Here is a 26462-nt window from a genome sequence, read left to right as displayed (position 1 = left end):
CTTGTTCGCTCTATCGCTCCACTTCCTATTGTCAGTATCCTGCCATATAATTCAGCCAGAGCTTTGCAAATCATAATCGCGCCGGGACCCCGGCTCTTGTGATTGTTTGCTTCCTACTCTTGCTCCCTCCCTTCAGCGCCGTGACGCGCATTGAATTGTACCTCCTGCACTCACTGCTGCCCGATTTTACGTATAGGGCGCATTCGCAAATCCTCCTGATTCTGTTGCTCTTGTCGTTCCCTAAGTGCCTCAACGTTGAAAAATCCTTTTGAGGACGACGGCTTCGTCACCCAAAGCCAGTTTCGGCTTCGCCCACGCAGCACAGCGCCTTGCGCTTTGCGCCTTAGCGAACCTATCGCTGATTCTCCACCATGTCGATCTCTTCAGGAGTCACGGAGTCATGGATAACTGCGTTTTGCTCCCTCATGGGACATGAGTATTTTGCGGAGGTTTCCGAAGAATTCATCGAGGATGATTTCAATTTAACGGGACTGCAATCGCAGGTTCCAAAGTTTAAGGAAGCTCTGGAGATGATATTAGATGTGGAGCCGGAGGATGACGAAGATGAAGACGAAGACGAATATGATGAGGATGAAGATGCTATACTAGGCGACGACCGTGACTATATAAGATCAAGTGAGCGAAGGCATGTAAGAGTTGCGAGTGACCTCAGCGCTATCGAAACCTCAGCAGAACTTCTATACGGGCTGATCCACCAACGTTACATCACATCACGCCAGGGTATTCAACAAATGTTGGAAAAATATGAACGTCAAGATTTTGGAGTTTGCCCACGAGTTTTTTGCAATGGATGCAGGGTTCTACCGGTTGGACGAACAGACACCCCTGGACTTGACACTGTCAAATTATATTGTCCGAGCTGCCAGGATCTATACACACCTCCAAACAGCCGATTTCAAACTGTTGATGGCGCATTTTTTGGCACAACATTTGGATGTCTTTTCTTTATGACGTTCCCCGAACTTGACGTTTCGGGCCCAGCGGACGGACCCGTGACCAGTCTGCCGGCGGCAGGCAGCGGTAAAACGCCACAGGGTGCGGCGGGACAGCCAATCCAGATCAACGGCGTGATGACAGATAATTTGGCCCCCGGACTAGGACAAGGCAAAATATATGAACCAAAAATATATGGATTTAAAGTCTCAGAACGTGCCAAATCAGGCCCGCGAATGAAATGGTTGAGAATGAAGCCGGAAGATATACATGAACTCGATGAGAGTGCTATTTACCACGCAGCCCGTCGTGACTCGGGCGACGCTGATGGTGATACGGAAATGGGAGCTGTGGACCCTCAGCAGGCTGCGATTAACCGACGGAAGAAGGCGCCAATCCGGAAACGAAGAGTCGGCACTTCTGCGGCTGCTGGCTCGATGAATAAAAATGGGGCTGGCGAAGCGGGATAGCAAGGAGTGTTCGGTTTATATCTACCCACTCACGATATTATCCACCGTTTCCGAACACCTGGGTTTTGATAAGTTATTGGTTTTAAGCTGAAGAAATGTGTCACCTCTAATCGGCATCCCGCCGAACGAAGTATCTATACGCTCTTCTGCATTTCCACCCGTTCTTCTTTACCTCTTTTTTTCTTTTTTGGTGTTGCGTTGATTGAGCATTCTTGGGAAGAGGGAAAAAAATACATGTCATCATGAGCCATAGGACTGTTTAAAGCAATTTTCTATTACTATGACGTATTTTGCTTTCTTTTGATGATTCATCGCGGCTCTGATCAGAATATTCCGAAGAAGGATCTCTCCATTCTGTTGGTTTTAGACGGTGCTTGAAGATTTTGTCCAAACTTTCGCCAGGCCTAATGGAAGAATTTTCATTCGTTTTTGTCAATAAATTGCACGGCCGGTGCCTCTTCCCTGAGGGCATCAAGCTGGTATCAAAATTGGTCACTGGTGTCGCTTTTCGGTAGGTGTAACTTGAGGACTGGTGAAGTTTGGACGGGGCAAACGTCATATCTGGCTGTTGCTTGCCAAAATTCTTGAAGACAGGCAGACAGAGAGCACCACCAAAGGCTCGAGCGCCAGGCAGCTCAGAACCTGACCTTTTCTTCTGCAGAGATCACATGCATTCTTTCCACAGTGGCATCAAAGGAGAGTTGAAGGAAGCAGCTAATTGCATGTACTCCAACATGGTTACATGCACTCCAAAAATAGCAGAGGTGGTGACATTCAAATGATCGCCTGTCCAGCCCAGCTTGGGCAAGAGTGCGAGATGAGGTCAATATAACTAACCGAGACGGGCCATTGGTGGAAGGGTGCATTGACGAAATGGCTGAAAAAAAAGCGGAATTCTCCCTCGTTGAGCCACGCTTTGCAGGACGGATTCTCTGTCAATTCGCTAGATCTCAAAACCATGAGGAGCGGAAGTTTGATGTGTGCGTTCGCGGCGGGTCAAGGGGGCGCCCCCCAATGGAATATCCACGGTGGCCGACGGGCCGATGGGAAAGGGGTTTGAGGCGGTGCACGACAGAGACCGCCTGCGCGTCGTGAGCCTACTGGGGAGAATCCAAAATTCCAGATCAACCCCTGATACAGTGTGGCAGGCTCAGCTGAACGGACAGCCGGCAGTGGCTTGGCGCATCGTATAGCTACAAGCTATGATTGGCCGCAGGCCGGTTGTGGCTCGTGCTCGCGTTCTTTTCTGAGCCTCAATCGCGTGCCAGCTTCCAAGACCTGCTCGACGATCACATCAAACGGCCGTTCTGCAGCAAACTCGGATCTGTCTGGCCTTGAGTACGAGTTTCTCAGCTTCGAGCGTGCTTAGACTGGAACTATCGCACTTTGCGGCTAGCTCAACCACAATTCCGAATTGGCATCACTTTCACCCTCCTGCGGCGTGTCGTTGCGCCAGCCCTGCTGGCATTCTTGTGCAAAAGACCGCAAGGCAGACTCCGCTCTGGTCAAGAAGAATTCAAGCGATTTCCTTTCCTGGGTCTTCTCATCCAGCCTTGCCGAGTTATCATCAAAATCGCGCAGGACAAGCGCTTGCCGCCTAAAAACGGGCAGAAGTTTCTTTTTCCGTTCCAAGCACCGCTGTCTGGGGATTCACGCCCGAAGGGCAAATCAGAATGGATCGCTCGCTTTTGAAACACAAATTAAAATTGAACACTAATCTTTCATCCCGCCAGTGGTCCACGCCCTGAGTCATTACAGACCTTGCAGCAGGGAAGTTTCTCGATGCAAATCACGAAGGCCTGGGCATGTCGCTAGCACCGTTCGTTCGTTCCCCAGTCTGCGGCCGCTAAACCCCCTCGGTTTCCTCGACATTCGTCCCCTTCACCTGGGTGCCTTGACTTAACCATGCTTCAACGCCATCAAGCGAAGATCTCGTCGTGCCGTGGAATCCACGATCGCTCGTGTTAATGCCGGCTATTTGCTGGCCAATATCCCCTGCCAGTTAGATGGAGTATCTGTCTATAAATCTCTTTTCTTTTTCTGCAAACTTATTTGCAGCAATTACTCGTAACGCACGTTTTGCCTGCAGCCTTTTAGGCAATCTTTGATATTTGATGCATCTGTAGGTTCGCATATAAGGCGTCTGAATTTTCATTTACCCACGTTTCGAGCATGGCCTCCCCTCTACCAATTGTCCACCCGAGCCTTTCTCTTGCTCAGCTCTGCTGCCAACAATCGTATTACTTGGCTACTGCTGGAAAGGACATTTTCAGGTCTCAGGACGCATATCACACCGCCATGCAACGCCGTGGCGATTATCTTGCGTCGCCACAGTCGAACTCGTTCTCGAGGACGACAGGAAGCAGCGCGTTTAGCGAGAACGCGCTCCCAGATGAAGATTGGACCCAGGTCTCAGATCTTACGGAGAGACGTCGCATCCAGAACCGCATTGCTCAGCGGAACTATCGTACGCCGACTATTCCTAGCGTCCGTTCCAAGGGGTCAGATTGAACTAACTCATGCTAGGTAAGAAACTCAAACAACGCATGGAGAATCTGGAGAAGGAAGAGCGATGCGCAGCCCAGCGTGATACAACGAGCCCTTCGGGCGGAATATCTCATGAAGACCGCTCGTCACGTCTTCAGTCGCCAGCTTGTCAAACTCCATATGGTTTCAATCAGACAAGTCCAACAGATTTGGCTCCCAGAGAGACTATGATCACCAACAGCCACCACACTGAGGCCCAATCTTACCCCTACCAACAGCATTACGCTCTATCGGAGTTGGCTTCTTCAACCCTGCCATATACGGAGAGTTACGCTTATGTCCAATATCCAGTACAGAGTTCGCATTATTCAGCGACGAGCCCATATGGGTCCGGTTTTTCCTCAGACAGCTATGTCCAAGCCCCGACTCCATCCCATCGAACAGGTTCTGGTGGAGATCGAGCTTTCGTTGCCCACGCCGAGAGTTTTCTTGAGTACAATACGAGCTACATAGGAACGGGTATCCTAGAAAACACAGCCTTATATCAGCAATCTGCTCTCGAAGTATGTATATTCCTTGTCCAATTTCAGTGCAGCTTGACTAAGCAGTTCTTGCAGCCCTCGTTAGCGGAGCCTCGGGACTATCATCTTTACGATCCAAATGGCTTCCCGGTCTCAGATGCTATGACGCCATACAGCCAGAGAAACTACCGCCCGCACTAGGCCTCAACATCCTTCTCTGAAGTTCAATATTACAACGGTCTCCTCAGTTTTCCCTTTGCTTTGTCACTGGGATGTCTAATGATTAAAAAAAAAAAAAGAGGATTACGAATTTCCTATGTTTCTGCTTCCCATGGTTGCATCTCCACCGGTGTTGTCACTAGTTTCTGTTTTAAGAAGATAGGAAGGGATTTTCTGTTTTTAAGATTTACATAGTAGAAAGCCAGGGTGCAGGTTAGATTAGGGAGAATTTTGAGTTAATAACCAGTGAGCCGCCACCCACCTAGGAGTCGGTACTGCAATTTCTATATTTATCCACATCATCATCATGGTGTGCACCCATGCAAACGTCAATGCAGCCTCATGGTTGGCTGTACTCCCCCTGTCATACCCCCCGCCCGGCGGCCTTCCCTGTAAATACAATATCCCAGGGGAACCTGCGAATGCAGACATTCACAGGGGTTTCTGGAGCTTTAGTCCGTACCAAATGCACTCGCTCCCGGAGATTTCTTCTCGTACAGATCTTGCTCGTCCATGGACCATGCATAGCAGCAAATTCTCGCATCTATGGGGGCCAATTTCCACGATAATATTCTCTCAACTTGGAAGTTGATCTTCCGCAGGAATGGAATACTGGCTCCGACACGAACTTTGGGTTTCTTTTCTTTTTTGGTTGGGTCAAAAGCCAATTTCCCTCCAGTGTACGGAGTGAAGGGAGGTCATAACAACCCCGTGAAATTACTACATTGACAAAACAATCCCAGTGAACTATAGCAGCGACGTAACACGCTGAAAGTGGGACAGGGATGGCTATGCGACAGTTGCGCTGGATTGTCATGTTTTCTTAAATTATACCTGCATGATCAAATGATATTTATTGGACTATTCCCCAGGTCGAATCATCATGCACACCAGGGAGTGTTCTCATGAGGGCACGGAGTGGATATTCCAACCTGGCATCGGCATCTTAGGGTTGCCAATATCCGCGATTGCCACTGTGAGGTGAGGAGCCGAACGCAAGTGCATTTAAAACGGTATGTATAGGGCGTTTTCATCAGTTTCGCCCGAGAGACAGTCCAGTCCAAGCCTCCGATGCTCCCGCAAAAGCATGAGCAGCCCACATTTTATCGATATTCAAATTGACTTCTGGGAAACAAGGGCTACCCACTTCAATAAAAACCCCTAGGATGAGCCGCATTCTGGACCGTGCTCGTCAGCTGTGTATTGAGCAAGGAAAGGCTACTTCTACGACGGAGAAATCGAATACGGCCTCAGCCTCCAGCCTTTTGATAAGCCATTAGTGAAATATCGACAGTAGAACGGAGGCAAGCTCAAATCCACCAGCGTGCTTTGGCATTTAATGTATTTCTCTACTTTTTATGAGAAGTCATTTACCGATCCACCTTTCAACCAACTGCATATATTTGTACATACTATATGTAAATACACAAATATCCACAATATCTCGATTGGTTTTGTTGCTGCTGCTCGGACCCGAGGACTCAGCGTTTTCCCGCTCGGATTCTAATGTCAGTGACAAATTGCCTCGGCCTGATAAGGAAACCGTATTGTTAAGAGAAAGATGATCTACGACTGGTAACAAGGGCGTAGTCATACAGAGTCAGTTGCTCCCTGTTGACGCTTAAATGGGCTCGTTGGTTGAGATTTCAATCAGCAGGAATACTTGTTTCTCCGGCCTTGCCGCCAGTGGAGTGGACGATGAAAAATCTTGGGTGCGCATGGGCTGTGTGTACGAAGTACGGAGTACGGAGTTAATAAAAGAAAATGGCATTTTGAAATAAATGCCCTTGCGTAATAAGCATGGCATATAATATTAGTGGTGTTGAGTCCCGGGTTATTGGCACTTTGTTCAGCCTCCTCGGGAGGGAAGGATGCGCAAGGCACCAGTGTGCGGCCTAGTCCGGTGGACCTTAAGAGCGTCAGTACAGCGAACGAGAATATGAAATAAAGGGTGTGTTGCAAAGAACTTGACAGTAAGTCATAAGATTATCTGGCAAAGTCGTGGACATGAATCGTGGACTGAAGCTAGAGACCTAGGATAGTCACGATAACATCAGGATTCCCGTCTAGGTGTGTACGGATTTGAATGTATGAAAATCAAGGCTTATGTGACTCTGTAATTATCGTCCAAATGCTCAGGACAGGTAAGTAGATGCGGGATCAGAAGTCTAAAAAAAGGGTTAAAAGCCATGCTACCGAAAAGCCTTCAAGATCCAGAGTAAATTTCAAAAACAAAAAAAAAAGAAAAAAAAAGAAAGAAAAAAGGAAAAAAAGGAGGTAGCCGAGCAACCGTTATTTTATTTTAACCGCAAGAAGCAATAGTCGCTTCAAAGCTCAACACTGTAAGATTGTTAATCTCAATTCAAATCGTATAACCTTCCTAGGGTCCGGCTTACCTCCATGGGTGCTTCTCTTCACCATACTGGATGCCTTCAATCCAGTTCTTCATCTCGAGCGCAATCTTGCCAGCCTCCTCGTCCTTCTTCAATCCACAATCGACGAGTCGTCCCTTCCAGCTGATATTACGAACGGGACTCACGATTGCAGCGGTGCCGGCACCGAAGACTTCAATCAATCGGCCTTCGTCTGCTGCTTCTGCAAGCTCGGCCATGGTGAGCTTGCGCTCGCTGACCTTCCAGCCTTTGGGTGTTAGTCTCTCACGAGCGAGCGTCAACACAGAATCCCGGGTGACACCTTCCAAAATGGTGCCATCCAACGGGGGTGTGATGAGCTCATTTTGGCCGGTCTCCTTGTTCTTCATGGCAATGAAGAGATTCATGGTACCGACTTCAGTCAAGTATTGCTCTTCGCCAAAAAGCCAAAGGTTCTGCTGGAATCCACGGGTAGAGGCTTCTAGTTGTGGGACGATGCATGGCGCATAGTTTGCTCCAAGCTTCTTGTCTCCAACGCCTCCTGGCCAAGCGCGAACAGCATAGTCCGTCGCCTCCAGGGAGACAGCTTTGAAACCGGTAGGATAATACGGCCCAACGGGGCTAGCAATCACGAAGAGCATTGCCGAGCCCGGGGGGGACACACCAAGCGTGCTTTGAGTACCGATCATGGTAGGTCTGAGATATAGGGAGTAGCCTCGTTCCCTGTGAAAGAAATTGGTAAGCGGGTGAGGGCCAGAACAAATTAACCGATGGACGAGGAGATTCACTGTGGAATAAATCTGCTGTCCAGCTTCACAAGTTCCCCAATTAGCTTTATCATCGTTTCACCGTCGAAGGTGGGCAACGCAATGCGTTTCGAGGACTTGTTGAGTCGGGCCATGTTTTTATCGGGCCTGAATAATCTGATAGAGCCATCCTTGCCTTTATAGGCTTTCATTCCCTCAAAACACTCGAAGGCATAGTGGAAAACGCAAGTGGCCGGATCAAGGCTAAGATTCTGGTATGGTACGATTTCTGGGGCCAACCATCCATCTTTGGTGTTCCAATTGACCCGGAGCATGTGGTCTATTCCATCCGGATCAGCGGCGTGTCTCTCTCACTCCCAGGGTGCAATGGAGCCCAAACCTGTGAAAGTCGATCCAAAAACGAGCTCTTTTGGCGGGAGAAGATTCTTTGGGCTGGTAGTTTTTGTAACGGAGAGCTTCGAAGCATCGATGCCGGGTAGGCCATCGCTTCTGCTTGGCGATTGCCAGGCACTGTAGCCCCTTTGCCATGCGGCATTGACCGCATACCGGAGGAAAGGAGAGTGAGAGGGGCTGCCGGAAAGGGAGCGGGCACCTGCGCGGCTGAGTCTAAGGATGTTCTTCATTGTGAAGCGGGAGAAGCGAACGGAAAAGAAAAAGCGAGGGCCGCACACAGTGAGAAAAAGAGCAGAGAGGATTTTGGAGCGGAGAGGGGTCGCAATTGGCGACACAGGATGGCTGGTATCTCGAGAAATGTTAAAGTAAGAATGCCCACAGCCTCGACTGAGAGCTTGACTCAGCGCTTAACGGCGGAGCTTGGGGTTCAACTTTCCGCCCTTTGACCGCCCGCGCGGGCCCCGACAACCAGCGGGCCAATCAGCGGCCACCCCACGGAACTCGGCTCGGAGCAAAATCGGAGTCTGGGAATGGTAAGTCTCGGCAAACGCTTATCTAATAAATGATATCACGTGGTAGAACGGCGCCAGCTTGCCTTTCTTGGCGACGCAGGACCGTCGGCCTGGCATCGCGGTCTGAGAACGATTGTGTTCGGGCCGCTTCGTTTCTCCATAGCGCATCATAGCATGGTCTGTTTTTGCAATTTGCTTGCATTGGAGCAGCTTGCTGTTCGTATTTGCCCCTGGCTCTTCTCCTCCTCAGAATAAATGTATTTAATGGAGTGATATCGCAGTTTCTTGGCATCAGTCAACTGCCCTGCGTTGGGATTGCTTTGATATACGACTCTCCTTCGGTTAGCTCCCTACATACCTTTTATTAAATGAATATCTTTTGTCCCGAGCGATCATGTTCTCTTCCTTGAAATCCTTTAGCTCGAATATCTCTGCGAATTATCAGGTTTCCCCAAGCCCCTCTTTTATCTCTGGGCCCTGGAAGGTACACGACGGGAAGAAGAAAAGCACCGGCGCTCCGGCCTCTGTTTTCATTTTTGAAAGGAAGTCCTTAGAATATCGGTCTAGTGGCTTTGGATCTCGCTCCAGCTCTTCCTACCTGAAGAAGTTACATGATGGAGTCATTGAGCGTTTGAGGCGAGAGGCATCAAATCTCGCCAGGCTGAGACACCCCTCGATCCTCCAGGTTCTTGAGCCGGTTGAAGACACAAGAAATGGGGGCTTGATGTTTGTTACTGAACCTCTCACTGCGTCGCTAGCTGGTTTGCTGCAGGAGAAAGATGAACAGGAGCGTACCGGTGGCGTCGGAGGTCGTGCCAGCCGGTTCGTGGTTGAGAGTCCTGATGGCTCGAGACAGAGACGGGACCTTGAAATAGACGAACTCGAAATACAGAAAGGTTTGCTTCAAATTGGCAAAGGACTTGAATTCCTCCACGAATCGGCCGGGCTGGTTCACGGCAATCTGACCCCAAATGCAATCTACATCAATTCCAAATCGGACTGGAAGATATCCGGCCTTGCGTTCGCGGGACCTGCTGATTCACAAACAGCCTCCCAATTGCCTCCATTAGCGCTTTCCGAAGTTTTATATCATGATACCCAGCTTCCACACTCTGTTCAGCTTGATTTGGACTATACCTCCCCGGATTTTGTTCTCGACTCCAACGTGTCCGTTGCAGCAGACCTATTCTCTCTCGGACTAATAATAGTTGCCCTCTACAACTCACCACATACCTCACCAATCCAAGCACACCATAGCATCAACACATATAAAAGGCTTATATCGTCTCCCTCCACTGTTCCTTCGCAAGGCAATTCATTCCAGTGTTCGCGACCAATCCCGAGAAGCCTTCGGACTGAAGTTCTCCCGAGACTTATAACGAGAAGGCCAGCGCAGCGGATGAATGCTCGTGAGTTTCAGCAAGCTCAATATTTCGATAATGTTCTAGTATCTACCATCCGATTCTTGGAATCTTTCCCCGCGAAAACACCACATGAGAAGTCTCAGTTTATGCGGGGCCTTGAACGCGTCTTGCCAGAATTTCCAAGCTCGGTTCTGGAGAAGAAGGTCCTTCCCGCTTTGCTAGAGGAGGCTAAAGACCGAGAGCTTTTGCCACTTATTTTGCAGAATGCATTCAAAATCATCGGTAGGCTTCCAACTGGACGTCACGTTGTACCAGAGAAAGTAATTCCCCAATTAAAGGAATTATTTACTCCTTCAAACAACAAGGGGGTTGCAGTAGAACGGGACACTAGTAAAGATGCTGGTCTGATGGTTGTCTTGGAAAATATGAGGCTTCTCGCTGATAATTGCTCTGGGAAAGATTTTAAGGATGGTTAGTATCCGAGATATGCACAAACACAGCGCCATCAATTAACAAAAGGTTCATAGATGTTTGGCCACTGATTCACCTGGGATTGGATTCGCCTATCCATAGCCTAGTGGATGCATCCTTAAGATGTCTTCCGGTTATGCTGCCAGTCCTGGATTTCTCAACTGTTAAGGACGAAGTGTTCCCACCTATCGCTCTGGTTTTTAGCAAAACAAGCAGCTTAACCATTAAAATCCGCGGGCTGGAAGCTTTTGTTATTCTCTGTGGCGGCACCGTTGACGCTATGGGTTCGACAGACGAGTTATCTGGGGTAATAAGCAATTCCCGGTCTCTAAGCTCCAGTCACACGTCTATCCTCGACAAATTTACTATCCAGGAGAAGGTAGTTCCTCTCTTGAAGGCGATTAAAACCAAAGAACCAGCTGTCATGATGGCAGCTTTGAATGTTTTTAAGCAAATTGGTCAAATTGTGGATATGGAGTTTCTCGCCTTGGACGTCCTCCCGATTATGTGGGCATTCAGTTTGGGGCCACTACTCAACGTGCAACAATTCAGCAGCTATGTGGATCTTATCAAGTCGCTTTCAACACGCATTGAAACTGAACAGAAGAAGAAGCTTCAAGAGCTGTCGTCAAGTAATGGGGATAAGTCGCGGAATAATACCTCTAGCCCGTTTGGAATGTCGACTAATATCAATGTTGGTGTTGCTGGAAGTGAGGAGTCGGATTTTGAGCGGCTCGTACTGGGGAAGGATCGTGCTGCCAAGGCTGATAATTCCCTGGACACATGGGGCGCAACGCTTTCATCTTCTGCACAGCCGTCGACGGCCGATGCTGGGCCTAAGTTTTCTTGGTCTTCAAGTCGCCCAGCTGCGAGTACTCTCGGTCCAGGTTCTGATCCACGATCAATCACACCAGATTCCAAAGTCTCTTCGTTTCCCGCGCTGCAGCCTACGTGCGGACAAAGCCTTGCGTCCACATATCAATTCCCAGCCACTTCCCCATCCTTGAATTCTGCAGGAACAAGGTCTACCCCCGATCCCCAACCGGGCGCCTCAAACCTCTCTATGAATTCGCCTTTATACCAATCAGCGATGAAGCCTCCTATGCACCATTCGTTACAACAAACAAGTTCAGTGTTCACGATACCTCCACCTCCTCCGTCTAATTATGCGCCCCCGAAAATGAACCCAATGTCGCTACCTCCCCCCACTCCTCTTGGATCCTTGAATTCCCGTCAGGCATCTACAGGGCTATCCTCAGATAATCGCTTACCATTGAGGCCTGGGAATTCCCAGGTTCAGGGCCTTGATAAATACGAGAGCCTACTTTAAGTTTGTAAAGCCCTGGAAGCATTGCATGGTTTAAGAAAAGGAATTGTTGATTTCAATCTTCATGGCTAAAATTTGTTCTGTAATCTGGAAATAATCCGGGCTGGGAGGACAGTCAAAAACCATAGCTGCTATGCAACGCTGTGATGGTATTTCGGGGTTAAGTTTGACACGTAGAAAATTAATGGGCAGACATTCTAAAGCTCAGCCACTGCTGTTGTAACTAACCAACTAGTTAGTTAAACTTAACAAACTGAAATAGTTTCCCTTTTAACTAGTCGCTGTTTGGATCTTAGGCTGGAACCAAGAAGCCTAAGTTCATTCTTCTCCCCGCGCGTGCACGTCGTCCCAGGCTGGGGTTGGCGGGAATGACCCCTCTTCGAATCTCCTGCACGACTATCAAAAGGGTCGCCCGTCCCTCCTTGACTTTCCCTCGTCTTCCAACTCAACCCTACACGTGTCTTCCGCACATACAGTCATACCTCACCAGATCATCTTCCAGTGCTGCCTCTTCTATCAATTCAAACTCATCAACAGCTAGCGGAATACCCAATTGCTTTCCCACTATGGATGCCAAGGTGAAGGAGCAGTATCTCGCGGATTCTCCCCCGACGGTGGTCAGGCTAGAAATCAAGCAACACTTCGATGCATTGAAAGATGAGAAATTGAAACGATATGCCCATTTCGTCAGCAGGTAAGTCTAGGAGTATCGACATCATTTCCTCCCAGGGATCCAGAAGATGTCCCGTGCATACTCCTGGCTTAACTGATATTATTCCTGCTGTCAAACCCTTATGAAGCCTGTTAGCCTGCCCTACTGTTATACGGAGTGAATTTGTTTTGGGTTGAGAATTGTGCTAACGATAATTAATCATATAATAGAGCTGCGTTTTTAGGAACCAGGATTACCCTTCGTCAAGTTTCTCCAGAATCTGAGCCAATCTACGATCTTATTATGTCTCTCTACCGCGCCTGCAATGGCGACTGGAAATCCCTTGGCGAGAAAACCGGCGTCAGCCAGGACGAGACACAGCACTTTCTAGAGTATGCAGCTCAGTTCTTGGGAAACTGCGGCAATTATAAGGGCTTTGGAGATTCAAAATTTATCCCTAGAGTACCGGAGAACGTACTCAGACAGCTGGCATCCGTCACGGAAGAATCAAAGACCGCGTTTGAGGCGGCGTCGCAAACCGCCGGTGGCATATACGAAACTTCGTCTCCTCCGCTAATGCACCTGGGATACCCGGAGGACGGGCATATGACGACGTATTATCCAGATTCTGCCACGATTACGAAAGAAGAAATAACGTTGGTGGGCGATTTCTTGGAGAAGAAGAAACTTCTGCTTGAAAATACTAGACTGAGAAAGACGAAAAACGGTGACTTCGAGCTTCTCATCGCTTCGGCGCAAAAGAATCCCGCGGGAAATGATAGAGATGTGGGTGATATAAATGGATGGTCTCTGGAAGGGAAACTTCAGGGGAAACGACTTACTCTCGTCTATGGGGACTACTCGGAACAAATGGCTAGAATTTCAGAAAATGCCAGGCAAGCTTGTTTGAATGCAGCAAATGAAATCCAAAGGAACATGTACGATGAATACGTTAAATCGTTTGAAACGGGATCGCTTGAAGCCTACAAGGAGAGCCAGCGATACTGGATCAAAGATAAAGGGCCAATGGTAGAGTCAGACCTAGGATTTGTTGAAACGTATCGTGATCCTCATGGTGTTCGCGGGGAGTGGGAAGGATTTGCCGCTATGGTTTGTTTCAGACCCTATCCCGAAGCTGATAGCTTTCTAATGATTTTCTGTAGGTAAATCAAGAACGCACAAAAGCGTTTGGCAAACTGGTTTCAAAAGCTGAGTCTTTTATTCCAAAGCTACCATGGAGCAAAGACTTCGAGAAAGACAAATTTCACAGCCCTGATTTCACTTCATTGGAAGTTTTGACATTCGCTGGAAGTGGCATTCCTGCTGGAATCAATATTCCGAATTATGATGACATTCGGCAGAACTTAGGATTTAAAAATGTTTCCCTTGGCAACGTTTTGAGCGCAAAGGCTCCGAATGAACCTATTCCATTTATTCGTGAGCAAGATTTGGAACTTTTCCGGAAATATAGAGACCCTGCCTTTGAAGTCCAGGTCGGTATTCACGAACTGTTGGGACACGGCACCGGGAAACTATTGCAAGAGACTGCCCCGGGTGAATTCAACTTTGACGTTTCCAAACCACCTGTCAGTCCAATTACAAACAAACCCATCACTACTTGGTACAAGCCTGGACAGACATGGAGCTCAGTTTTTGGGTCCATTGCTTCGTCATATGAGGAGTGCCGTGCAGAATGTGTTGCCATGGCCCTCGGATGCGATTTTGGTATTCTGGAACTTTTTGGGTTCGGAAATGGCGATGAGGACCTTGAAGGCGAGGCAGGAAACGTGCTCTATGCAAGCTATTTAACGATGGCCCGTGCTGGTATCACCGCCTTGGAATTCTGGGATCCGAAGAGTCAAAAATGGGGGCAAGCACACATGCAAGCCCGATATAGCATCCTTCGCACGTTCCTCGACGCTGGGGGCGATTTTGTCCAACTGAAGCACAGCCAGGATGATCTGTCGGACCTTGAAATCCACCTAGATAGATCTAAGATTTTGACCCATGGACGCCCGGCTGTTGAAAAATACCTGCAGAAGTTACACGTCTACAAGGCTACTGCAGACGTTGAAGAAGGGAAGAGATTATATGACGGTATCACACACGTGGATGAATGGTGGAGCCAAAAAGTGCGACCCGTTGTGCTGCAGAAGAAGATTCCACGCAAAGTGTTCGTGCAGGCAAACACCGTGCTGGAAGGGGACAGGGTGATTCTCAAGGAGTACGAGCCAACCCTGGAGGGCATGATTCAGAGTTATGCTGAGCGCGACGTGTAAATATTCCATACATCCATCGGCTCTTTGTCGGTAAAGACAAAATCCACTCTCCGTCATGCTCGGATCGTTCCTATAGCAAAACATCTTGAAAGTCGCTGGTCCACTTCCTAGCTAAGATCCATTGCTTGGCTTATTATGAAGCGCAAATATACGTATCTTTTTTCTCCTCGCTGCAGTTACTTCCATATTTTTCGAATGTATATAGAGCTTAGCTAAAGAGCATCAACCGAACTGGAGGGCGAACCCCGATGTTAAGGCTTCATCCTCTTTCAGCAACATAAGAGATACCTCTTTTCCTTGCTCAGAGTGCTTTCGCTGTCAGGGCCTTTTTTCTCAACCTTTGAGAAGGAGATCGCATACACTTTTAATTCTCCTGTCAATGCTGCATGTCTGCGAGGGCTATGGGGGACCTCTGATGTATGTTGGAGCACTTAAACCTGTAGACTGACCTTAGTTGCTTGAGGTGTAGTCCAACCTTAGCTACAAAGATGAATTCAATGAGGCTGAGCTTCTCCTGGCCTTCCTACAGGTGTTTCTTCGCCCTGGAAGGGCTGTTTGTTTCACCTTCAAAAATTGTTTATATTTCAGAGAAAAAAAGGCGCTTGGTAAACAACACCAGGAAGGGCAAAGGGAATAAGGCTATGGCTGTTAGAATCACTTAAGCGGGCACCATCAAACAGAGCACAGAGGTTGCGGCTAAAGCGGAGCTTGTTTAGCTGCGAAGTTGGAAAATGTAGCTTATGCAAAGGGGGATCACACATGCGCCGAAAAAGCCCTGAAGGGCTTAGCAAACCGCTTTGGTGTTGGCACTGAACCCTCTGAGCCCTGCTAAGTAACAATAGCCAGAGATATCATTACCAACAAGTCCACTAGTTTTAATAGCAACTAATTGGGTTTCCCAGGATGAGCAATGGTGCACCAGTAGGCTGACATTGAGGTAAATAGTACCAGATACATAGTACCTAACTTGTGAGGGTCTTACTAACTATTGTGGGCGATGGTGCTTCGGCAGCCCCTGTGGAGAATCGCACATACAGAGGCGAAGGAACCCAATTGACAGCTTTCCTTGCGCGACTAGGGTAAATTTCCATCCAATCTTCCATGCTGGGATCAAAGAAAATTTTCTCCACCAACCTTGACCTACTGGTTAGTTAGCTATGAGAAAACTACGCGTTACGGACAGAGATATGGAGTGCTCAGCACATCGATGTTGAATTAAGCTTGATTTTAAGCTCATAACTAACTTTACAACCTTGACAAAATTTTTGACTCTGTCAACTTATGGAGTTACTGCTGGTTGACTTTTGGGGGATGATTTTGGCAGTGTTATAACTAGCAGTTAATGTGTAGGCTAAATACCCATGCCAACGGCACCATATTGGCTAGCAGCCAGTTGCAATGAACCTGCCCCAGCATTTTCTGGATGACAATGAAGCAAGACTTCATAGCAAGGGGTTGATCGCTTCTCCATTGAACACAGCAACGAAGGCATGTACTTTTGCAATTGATGGCTGGCTGGAATGTAGTGAGAAGAAAGGATTTAGCAGCAGATAGTGTGGGTTGAAAGTATCAATGACAACAATAGTGCAGTGACCGACGGCGAAAGGTTGGGCAGCTTCCGTATGATTTTTGAAAAGAGAATCGTCGAGCCCGCGCTCAGGTTCGAATTCATCGGGACACACAAAGAAGTCTGCACATCTCGACTCGCTCTAATGCCGGGTGCGTGAGAGTCTAGGGAGTTAGCTATTAGTTAACTAGAGATTCTTGAGGCGATTGGGATATTAAAATCCGGGTGGCCGACCCCCACCTACCAAGAGCAGTCTTCAAAAAAGGATGAGCTATTAAAATGGATTCAAAAGGTACATGGAAACGATAGTACAAATGTATATTTTCAAGGATAGAATCCCTAGCCCAGCGTGAAGTTAGCAAAAACATACGCAAGGCTTCCATGATACCAGCATTAAAATTTTTGAGATGTCCAGTCCCAGTTAATGTGGTATTCCCTCCTACCCAAATAACAATTAAACAGTCTTTGCGATAGCCTTGGCTGATGTGCAAGCATTTGTTGATAGATAATAGGTTTTACCGCCACGAGCACTTGAGATGGTACCAGCGACGCCAAAGGATAAGAGCAGTGCAATTCGATGTGATCTCAACGTCCGAAAAGACCTGGGCTTTTTCATCCTTGCCGAGCATAGCTGACATACCATCAGCAGGGATAGTACCAAGGGCAGAGCCTTTGGCAGTCTTCACATCAGTGATGCTTGTTGTACTGAAGCCTCCTGCTGAGCGCCTTAGGAACAGTTCAATAAATTAATATAGAAAGGTCCTGTGAATTAGAAAGTGACAAGAGCCCTAGCTCCCAAGACATAAGACTATATGCACATTTGCTGGTTTTTGGCAGCTTATGGGGTAATCACACAGGTCGCTCATAGAAAATGATCACAACCAAACTTACTGGTAAGCAGCAAGACTGGTAAGAAATCTCTGTTGATTCTCTTCAAACACAAGCCAGTCTTCTTAACTATGTCAGATATGAACGCCTAAATCAAAAGGAAAAACATGCTAGCTATGTCAAGGCGGTGACATCTGAAGCAGAGAATTGAAGATTCTTTTGAGAATTTCGAATATATATTGAATATATATACTCTAATCTCCTATGAATATGTTGACGAAGCGCTTTAATATCACACGACTCTCCAAAAGTTGGATAGTCTTGACCTTCATTTTAAAGTCACACTATATCGGAGAACGACGGCCTGGAGTGCATGCACAGAATTATAACTCATCAATGATTTCAAATGTAGTGAGCCTATACGCAGCTTCAACATTGATCAGCGTCTGGCCGCAATTGCACTGTTTGTAGGGCTCTGAAATAAGCGACTCAAAAAAAAACGCTTGATAAACGGTGCCTGCTTATGCATAGTCGAGGCGGAAAGCCCGCGTGATAAGCCCCTATACATACGTCATAATCTTCCTGTCTCCGTACACCAAGTTGTCAGGAATTCAGCTCAACTGTTGAGCCCACGACACTAGCCAGAGTGTTCACTCTTTTGGCTCAGCGGGTTAGTATGCTAGTTTCTTGTAAGTATATTGTCTTCGAAGCCTTCATTATAAACAGGCCCTTCGGTCATTTGCGAATGGCTGCCAATATCATTCCAGGAAGAAATGGAGAAGCGCCTGCAAGTGCAGAGGGACAAAAAGATTGGGAGCATGACGCTGCGATGGAGGAGGAGGAACTGATTTGGCACCATCGCTTGGCGAGCTTCTCAACCTCGGCGGACTGTGTCGCTGGGGTGCGTGGGCAGTACGGAGCGTTGTGCGTGGAGACAGCGTTAGCGACAAAGGTGCAGGATTTCGCCGCCAAAACGGATCGGATTCGGCCTCTTGATTGCCAGATGAATGTATAACGAAGAAACAATCTCTCTTTAAGATTACGGGGTATGTATGAGTGCGTTGAGAAATTGGGATTTGAAAGCGATGGGATTCGGTGGTAAAAGATGGAGACGTCGGATTTAACATAACTAACTCCGGTAGTGCGATGCTTCCCGCACATCCTATCTTACACCGGGAAATAGCATCCTCGACTCGACTCTGGTCGACTTCACTGTCATAGCCATCGCCCGTACAAAGCAAAGCGACTGTGAAAAATGGCTGCCCGAAAGGGTATCATGTCGCCCGAGGTGAAGAACCTTAATCCTCCAAAGTATGATCCCATCTCTCTTGACGAGCTCAGCAGATCCGATGGTACGTCGAGCGTCCGTCCTTGTCGTTTTCAAAGCACGGATTTGATATTTGTGGCTAGAATTATCCTAACCTAGCGGGGCAAATGGCCCTATCCAACAAACAGGTAAAGATCCCAGCCGCCCGACCCTCGTCGCGATCAAAGGAATCGTCTTTGATGTCTCTGGAAACCCCGCCTATAAACCTGGTGGAAACTACAATGGTAAACTAACGCAAAAGATCCCACCCGGGCTTTGCATCGCATATACGCTGACTTGTGGACAACACAGTCTTTGCCGGAAAAGATGCCTCGCGCGCTCTAGCACGCTCGTCCCTGAAGCCGGAAGATTGCCGACCGGAATGGCAGGATTTGGAGGATAAGGAAAAGGGCGTTCTTGAAGAATGGTTTTCATTTTTCAGTAAGAGATATAATATTGTTGGAAAGGTGGAAGGGGCATCAAATATTTAACAAACGTGAATGCGATGGGTGGTATGGTGGAAACCAAGTAATTGAAGCGGGCGTGATGTCTTTGAATGATTCAAGGCAGGCATGGCAGGTTCAGCTGGTTCTTGAATCGACGTATATAGGTGGAGCGTAAGACTGACCCCTTAAGAGATACGATTTGCTCCTATCGTGTATTTTGGGTATACATCATTGGTGGGGATGCCGCATGTTAAATACGCCCAGAGCTACTCCGTAAGCATTGTGACGATTGGAGGCTGTAGATAGCCCGTAATAACTACAGCGAGTATATACAGGACAGACGTCGTCACAGAAAGGAAATCCTTCTTTTCTTGAGATGAAAGCCTGTTTGCTAATTGACAAGTTGGGTGTCTTGGGACCATGTAAGACCAATGCCCTTATTTCCCTTTTCTCGTTTTCCTCAGCATGCGTTTTTTCGCAATTATACGGTTCCTTTTCGCGATATGATTCTGATCATCCGATTTATCCGCACCATTGGACGCCAGAATTGAGGATTTGGCCTTCTTCGCGTTGCGTGCATCTGCTGATCGATCACCTCGTTTCCGCTTCAATTCACGTTTTGCTCCTCCAGAGCTGTTAACAGCATCCGAGCCTTCCCTAGTCGACGTTTTCTTTTCATTTTGAGTGCGATCTTTCATTTCCGCTTCTTGTCTTCGCTTCACTACCTGCGCATTTTCAATGGCAAATTCCACAATAAGGCGCTTCTTTTTCTCGTCCGGGTCGATTTTCGAAGATCCAGGTGAAACACCCACAGCGTAGCCATTCAACCATCGCAAACCCATCAATGCGGATCTATGAGAAGTATACTCGATAAATCCGTATCCTCTGCTGCGTCCTGCTCCGCTTGTTTCTGAGATCTTGCTACCTTCTCTTCCTTCAAATATTACTTTGGCTTGTTTCACAATTCCCTTTCCCTTAATTTTCCGTAGCTTTTCCTGCTCTTTCATGAGTTCAGCACTCCTGGAGAGCTCTTCTTTTGATAATGGTTGGCGGTGACCACTCTTGACATCCTTTGCGAAACCGACGACGGCCTCCCGTGCTAGCTGCTTTAGAACCTTGGAATCAACATGCCTTGGAATATTTCGAACCGAAAGTCGAGTAAGGCTAATATGCAACATTGGGTTGCTTTTTATGAGCTTCTGTCGCTGTTTGGCACTGGCTTCTCTCATTTTAACTTCGGATGGAGATAACTTGGAATATAAGGGTGAATTTGTAGGAATCGTTCCTTCAGATAATAGGTAGAGTCTCCGTTTATCTTTATCTCGGGCATCACGACGCGAGGATCCTTCAGCTTCAAGCCTACTCGCTTCCTTCCGACTTACTGCCTGGGATACTTGTAACACACGACCATCTATGGTATATTTGCCTGAAGGATCCGCTTGCTCATTTTCAAGGACAGACTTCTTGATTGCAAAGGCAGATTTTTGCTTCGAATCCTTAGATAGTACTTCTTCTGTCCGCTTCGGTGATTCACGGATGCATGCTTTAGCTTCGTCTTCCTTCCAGAAACAGACAAAACCAGTTCCCCTAGGACGGTCGGTTTCAGGATCAACGACTATTCTTGCGTAACGAACGGCGCCGAACCGGGTAAAATGTTCATAAAGGGTCTCGTCTGTGGCGCTGAAAGGGAGGTTTCGAATGAACACGGTGGACGCATTTCGATCATCATCACCGTCTCCTTCCTCGTCATCGTCATCCTCTTGCTCCTCGTCTTCTTCATCTTCTTCGTCTCCTGAGCCATGGAAGTCAACGTCTTCCATTTCAGCGTCAACATCCGTGCCTAGTTCAATGGCATCATCTGATTTGGCAGAGTCGTTCTCTACTCTAGAATGTCCATCAACTCCGTTTTCCACAGCCGCCTGTCCATCTTCTAGTTTCCCTGCCGTATTGTCTGTAGGCTGTTGCAAAGTATCCCAAACCTCTTTATCAACGGCCCAATCCACCGCTAACGTCCTTCCGTCTACTTCTTTTCCGTTAACTCCCTCAAGCGCTTTCTCGGCATTCTTCTTCCCTCTCATTACAACGAAACCAAAGCCGGCATGGCGGGATCCCTTCTTTGGAATAACAGCATGTTTCACTTTGCCATAGCTTCTAAAGAGCACAGCTAATTGTTCGGGTTCCCCCACGCTCCATGGCAGGTTTCGAACAATAAGCTTTGGCGGTCGGGCTTCTTTTCTCCGTTGCTCCCTTTCTTCCTTCAGCTTTGTCGCCTCAGCAGAAGGCACACTTTTCCCAATTTTTTCATCAATCTCTCTGTGGCGCGGCTCAGCGACTTCGATTTTCAGTTTCCGACCGTCAAACACGGAACCATTCAATTCCCCTAGAGCTCGCTGGGCATCTTCAACATCTGCAAAAGTCACAAATCCATAACCCTTGCATTGCTTTGTTTGCGGATCGGCAACAGCTGTGGCATGTTTTATAGGATAGGATTGTGAAAAGTATTCCGTTAACGACTCTGTGGTTGCGGACGGGGGTAATGATCGCACGAAAAGCGTTCTGCGATGGGCTTTCTTTGAGGATGAATGAGCTTCTCCCTTGGGAGATTCGCTCTTCTGACCATCCTGTGGAGTTTGTGGCTCCGATTCCAAATTGGTGCTGTCAGACAGGCGTCTTCTTTTGCGTGTTTCCATCATTGTTCGCCTGCTGATAAACTTGATTTCCGCTCGTGTCGTGGGCTGAAGCTTTCAAAGAAAATATTAAAGTTCTCTGCTGTATGGAGAATTATCAGTTACAATACGGTACAATTGCCTGTAAGAAATAGTCAATCGGCCCTTATCTCCGCTGTTCCCGAGCTCCATCTCGGCTTCAACAAAGATGCAACACAAAGGGGCCACTGTTTACAGCTTGAGCACGATGGAGGAAGAAGACTTTGGTGAAATTCCGGATTTCGATTCTTTGGCCGCGACTGACGGTACAATACCGGCGCCCGCACCCCAAGTGCCTCCCGCAAAGCCTCCCGTCCAGTCGAACAGAATCCAACAGCCAAAGCCACAAGTTATAGCTAATCGCAGCGCTCGTTCCGCCATCCTTGTTTCCGCACGGCAGAAAGGAAATCCAATTCTGAATCATGTGCGCCTTCTACCTTGGGAATATGCCGATATCCCTGCGGATTACGTCCTTGGGGCGACGACTTGTGCGCTTTTCCTCTCGCTAAAATATCACCGTCTACACCCTGAATATGTCTATTCCCGGATAAAGCTATTAGGTGGAAAATATGATTTACGTATTTTATTGATTATGGTGGACGTACCAAACCATGAGGATAGTTTGAAAGAGCTATCTAAAGCCTCCGTTGTGAATAACCTGACTCTCATTTTATGCTGGTCTGCAGCGGAAGCTGGCCACTACCTGGAGCTATTTAAATCGTCGGAGAATGCACCACCAACTGCAATACGATCTCAACAGCCACATTCGTACAAAGATAGCTTGGTGGAATTTATTACCACCCCAAAGCGCATCAATAAGTCGGATGCTGCTAGTTTGATTTCTACATTTGGAAGCTTGCGAGCAGCGATCAATGCCCAGCCAGAACAGATAAACTCGGTCCCTGGCTGGGGAGAGAAAAAGGTTAGTCAGTGGACAAATGCCGTGAAGGAAGACTTTAGAACACGAGCGGTGACAACGAAAACGGCTGCTTCCAGAATAAGTGTTGGCGCGGAAGACGCCAAAACGCAAGCTCGAGCTGGTGCCAAACCAGGGTACATGAGTGAGCTTTTCAACAAAGCAGTCGAGCAAGAACAGATCAATGCCCATTCAAACACCAGAAAAGAAATACGCGAGCCATCACTTGTGATAGGATCGGGCGAGAGTGTCGCCTGTACAACTGATACTAGCAATCGATGCACAAAAGAAATTGAAAATGGACAAGAGGAAATTAACGATGGCATCATGGCCGCGCTGGCAAGGTTAAGGAAGGGAAAATGAAATTTGCTGAGAATACATCGAACAACACAGAGAAGGAATTGTTTTTGATACCCAAGTGGAGGTCGCCTAATGTGTAGCTCAAAGAATGATGGCTCGGGTGGAAATCCATGAAGATGACGTGCTTTTGCTCCACAGACAAAGGCTTTTAAAGGAGCTACACCATTAACTCTATAGATATGTAGAGGCCTGATTGACCCCAACATGGATTGTATGGGGATTCATCCTGCAATTGTTCACATATCCCACAGTTCAACCCCTGGGTTGTGTATGGTGACATACACCATAATTACCTCAGAGAATAATGTTGTGAACATTTTTGCACTAATTTTGACAGATTTTATCACAGGTATTCCTGCATTCTTAGGCTGGAATGGGATTTGCATCTTTCATCAGTTGAATTGCTGGAACAATAAGGATGATAGTTGCGGACTCGTAATTTTCGATGCCCCAACTCTGTATTATTTCGGGTTCGATCATTTGTTCTAGATGTAATTTTTGCGGATCGGGTGTCTAAAAATAGCATGATCACGTGGAGATACGTTCTCCACTTTGTCCAGATTTGGAAATGTGTCTCTGAACCTCATTCCTGACCCGCCTTGGAACTTGGATGGCAGAAGTCATTGAACGGTGAGTATTGCTACAATTGAATTCCGCTTCAGACGCTCTGAATGAGCAGATGCTAGATGCTGCAATCAATGGCCCTTCCCTAATCCTGTGATCCCGACGGTTGCCGATTTTCTGGCAGAAAAATCCCAACGGAAGATGGAATTATGGGAAAGGCTGCCAGGAGTACTTCTGCTCGTGGTAGAGCACCCGATTTCAGCGGCCCAGATAACAATGACGGGAATGACTTTAGGATGTCGAGTGTCCTGCAGACGAGCACCGATCTAGCTCCTACTCGCGCCAATCAAGATCGAGAGCCAACTCCGCCCTCCAAGGGCAGAGAGGGTCCCAGGAAGTTTGAATTCGTCCTGGTCACAGATTCCGAGTCCCGTAGGCAGGTTCGCCGCTATGCAATGCGACAATATGTTCATCAGCGCCGCCTTGACGGTATTGCCCGGCTAGAGTCGAACAAGGCAAGGGTCCGTGGATGGACGACCACAGGAGCTGGCAGCGATGGCATCTCTTCGCCAGCGATTAAACAAGAGGACCACGAAAGCTCCTGCGACTCGAAAAATATTTCCAATTCCGAGTCCAGCGGGAGCTCTATCGACTTCGGGGAATTAGACGCACTCGCTTTGTTCGCTCCGCGAACCGATGAGGAGATCAGGGCACGGGAACCATTTCGTGGATCGCCGGGTTTAGATCCACAAGCCGGTCCAAGCTCTGGAGTTATAGACCCTTTTGATAGTTATCCGCTGGCGTTGAGAAAGGGTGACCATAATCTTATACCTCACTGTAAGTTGCCACGTATTCGCTGATCGCCTGTATGGTCCCCTTCGGATTTATGTATAATTCCAAAGTGGTATTAGCTATTATAAACTTTGTACTCACAGCGTTAGAAGTTATTACGAGATACCCCCTTATGATGTACAAGATGGGCCATGCGCACCAACTTAATCCGATTAGAGCGATATTTCATCGGGTTGCGATTCACGACCCTGTTCCTTTTCAGGCCATGCTAGCTGTCGCGTCGAAACATATGGCTGGCGTTCATGGTCAAACTGACACAGTGCTGTCCCTAACCCACAAAATGCGTGCGTTGAGACTGCTAAATGAACGTTTAAAGAATGATCCTTGGGGAAAGCACGAAGGTACCATATATACAGCAGCGAGCATGGCTGTAATTGAAGTACGCGCTCTCTTTGTCATATTAAATTTTCGACCTGAAAATCTCTGAAATTGCTGATATATAACTTTCTCAGAAATGGTCTAAAGCTGATAGCGTTGAAAGCTTGCACATTCGTGGGCTTATACAACTACTAAAGAGACGTGGTGGAATGCGAGGGATGCGTATAGCAGGCCCAACAAGTCAATTCATGGAAAAGATCCTTTATTGGTATGCATTTCACTTCCAGTTCGGTTTTACAACCATCACCTTTTAACAAACAGGCTACAGGGTGGATTTTAGCTGTGCGCCAAGTGCCATTGTTGGTACCTCCCTTCCATGGACAGGAAATACCCCAGACATAGCCCCTACGCTTCCGTTTATGGTCCCAAGACTTTGTTTGGACACATCAGCCCTTTCCGATGATCAAGAAATCACTAGCATTCTTCAATCTTGTGAGGATTTCTTTTCGTTCTTCCATTCACTTAATAAGCTGCAGCAATTCCTCCTTGGCCCTTCTTCCTTATCGAAAATCGGGGATTTGGAGCAAGACAGTCTACCCAAAAACAGGGCACCTTTTGACAGCCTCTCGCCACTATATAATATTCTGTCGTCCCTTCCAGATTACGATCATGGCATACGTGATATTCGCTATATTGATGAGCATTGCTGCATGGCATGCTTGCTATATCTTAATCTTGCTCTTTACGACTACTATTTGACCTCCCGGAATTTTAACGATTATTTGGCGTGGATCAATTTTGAAGTCAGAAAGCTCAATCCCAACGGCGGTGCTAGCATCGCATCTATACTTTGGATATTCTTGGATAACGGTGGCTTCCCAGGCGGGGAAATATCGGATCATGGTGAGCGAAATTGGCTCGTATCTCGAATGTTACGAGTTGCCAAACGATACAAGCGTACAGGACCTGGAGATATGTGGGATTGTCTCCGCTCAACGCTCTTGGGGTTCCTGACTATACATCAGGAATGTGGGATCGGCGACGACTCCGTTGGCCCGGTAGAACTGAGCGCTCGGAGACGCTGGCGACATAATAAACCTATGATCATACTAGAGGAAGCCAGGTTACGCGAAATGATGCTTGATCAGCTTCGTACTAGTCTTCCCACCCCCTGATTCTGGTACCTAAAATATCTATTATGTGGAATCCTTATGTAGTGTTGCCTTTACGATGTTTTCGGAATAACGAGATACCCCGGAGCAGTATTGCTTGTGTGTAAGGAGTTTGGCCGCTTTGGGTACATTTCGAGGGCCATTCTTCCTGCCTTCGACTCCAGTCCTATTTTATATAACCTGATTGTTTTCCATTGTTGCTACCTATTTCCTGCATTCTGAACATATGACTGTTGTTCCTGAGATGTGGATATACAGGTTGACACACACTGACCAGCCGTTGCGTGGCACAAAGACCTTTTTGAAAATTTAACAGGCCCTACCTACGGAGTACATAACTAGTTAGTACATCAATCTGAATGTTCAAAGCTCCACTGATCTGTTTACTTCAGCAGCTTCCAAAAATGCTACATTAGAAATTGAGCCTTGGGAATCAGCCAATAACTCAGAAACTCCCTATCTGTCCCCTGGGGATCTGAATGAAAACCTGCCTGTGATGCATGCTCCTGTCGGCCAGAGCATTTGCTGACACCAGGGCAATTGCGTCATACCACGTGATACACTTGGAAGTGCAGGCGGTGGGCTTGAAGGTTGTGTTTTTCCCTGCCCCTCCATGTAGTTAAGCTCGAAAGAAGTAGTT

General features: G+C 47.5%; 9 protein-coding genes across 9 annotated transcripts; 7 read left to right on the top strand and 2 right to left on the bottom strand.

Annotated features, from left to right (window-relative positions):
• Nucleotides 1–371: 371 nt before the first annotated feature.
• On the top strand, nt 372–1488 carry CKB1 (casein kinase 2 regulatory subunit; the record flags this gene model as incomplete). The annotated part of the gene is made up of 1 exon (XM_003068155.2): nt 372–1488. The coding sequence occupies one exon, from the start codon at nt 372–374 to the stop codon at nt 1422–1424; it is 1053 nt and encodes a 350-aa protein (XP_003068201.1). The 3' UTR covers nt 1425–1488.
• A 2108-nt stretch (nt 1489–3596) lies between these two features.
• D8B26_003620 (uncharacterized protein) lies at nt 3597–4633 on the top strand (the record flags this gene model as incomplete). Its single annotated transcript, XM_066124207.1, has 3 exons — nt 3597–3891; nt 3951–4474; nt 4529–4633. The coding sequence occupies 3 exons, from the start codon at nt 3597–3599 to the stop codon at nt 4631–4633; spliced, it is 924 nt and encodes a 307-aa protein (XP_065980286.1).
• A 2006-nt stretch (nt 4634–6639) lies between these two features.
• On the bottom strand, nt 6640–8532 carry BAT1 (Mitochondrial branched-chain amino acid (BCAA) aminotransferase). The gene is made up of 4 exons (XM_066124206.1): nt 8170–8532; nt 7812–8109; nt 7048–7746; nt 6640–6991 (listed from the first exon to the last, which is right to left on the bottom strand). Exons 1-4 carry the CDS (start codon nt 8411–8413, stop codon nt 6979–6981), a joined length of 1254 nt encoding a protein of 417 aa, XP_065980285.1. The 5' UTR covers nt 8414–8532; the 3' UTR covers nt 6640–6978.
• Nucleotides 8533–9089: 557 nt separating this feature from the next.
• D8B26_003618 (uncharacterized protein) lies at nt 9090–11860 on the top strand (the record flags this gene model as incomplete). Its single annotated transcript, XM_003068158.2, has 2 exons — nt 9090–10530; nt 10587–11860. 2 exons carry the CDS (start codon nt 9090–9092, stop codon nt 11858–11860), a joined length of 2715 nt encoding a protein of 904 aa, XP_003068204.1.
• A 328-nt stretch (nt 11861–12188) lies between these two features.
• Nucleotides 12189–14841, top strand: D8B26_003617 (uncharacterized protein). Its single transcript, XM_003068159.2, has 3 exons — nt 12189–12551; nt 12740–13619; nt 13673–14841. The coding sequence occupies exons 1-3, from the start codon at nt 12226–12228 to the stop codon at nt 14786–14788; spliced, it is 2322 nt and encodes a 773-aa protein (XP_003068205.2). The 5' UTR covers nt 12189–12225; the 3' UTR covers nt 14789–14841.
• A 3597-nt stretch (nt 14842–18438) lies between these two features.
• D8B26_003616 (uncharacterized protein) lies at nt 18439–18980 on the top strand (the record flags this gene model as incomplete). The annotated part of the gene is made up of 3 exons (XM_066124205.1): nt 18439–18535; nt 18639–18734; nt 18802–18980. 3 exons carry the CDS (start codon nt 18439–18441, stop codon nt 18978–18980), a joined length of 372 nt encoding a protein of 123 aa, XP_065980284.1.
• Nucleotides 18981–19311: 331 nt separating this feature from the next.
• Nucleotides 19312–21628, bottom strand: NOP4 (RNA recognition motif-containing protein; the record flags this gene model as incomplete). The annotated part of the gene is made up of 1 exon (XM_003068161.2): nt 19312–21628. The coding sequence occupies one exon, from the start codon at nt 21626–21628 to the stop codon at nt 19373–19375; it is 2256 nt and encodes a 751-aa protein (XP_003068207.1). The 3' UTR covers nt 19312–19372.
• A 220-nt stretch (nt 21629–21848) lies between these two features.
• RAD10 (ssDNA endonuclease and repair protein rad10) lies at nt 21849–23080 on the top strand (the record flags this gene model as incomplete). Its single annotated transcript, XM_003068162.2, has 1 exon — nt 21849–23080. One exon carries the CDS (start codon nt 21849–21851, stop codon nt 22917–22919), a length of 1071 nt encoding a protein of 356 aa, XP_003068208.1. The 3' UTR covers nt 22920–23080.
• A 432-nt stretch (nt 23081–23512) lies between these two features.
• Nucleotides 23513–26197, top strand: D8B26_003613 (uncharacterized protein). Its single transcript, XM_066124204.1, has 5 exons — nt 23513–24317; nt 24425–24591; nt 24649–24711; nt 24785–24918; nt 24979–26197. Exons 1-5 carry the CDS (start codon nt 23690–23692, stop codon nt 25823–25825), a joined length of 1839 nt encoding a protein of 612 aa, XP_065980283.1. The 5' UTR covers nt 23513–23689; the 3' UTR covers nt 25826–26197.
• The last annotated feature ends 265 nt before the right edge of the window (nt 26198–26462 follow it).

The sequence above is a fragment of the Coccidioides posadasii genome, chromosome 2 (assembly GCF_018416015.2).
Source record: "Coccidioides posadasii str. Silveira chromosome 2, complete sequence".
NCBI classification, from domain to species: domain Eukaryota; kingdom Fungi; phylum Ascomycota; class Eurotiomycetes; order Onygenales; family Onygenaceae; genus Coccidioides; species Coccidioides posadasii.
Note: the sequence above shows the minus strand (reverse complement) of the source record. Positions and strands in the feature narration are given on the sequence as shown.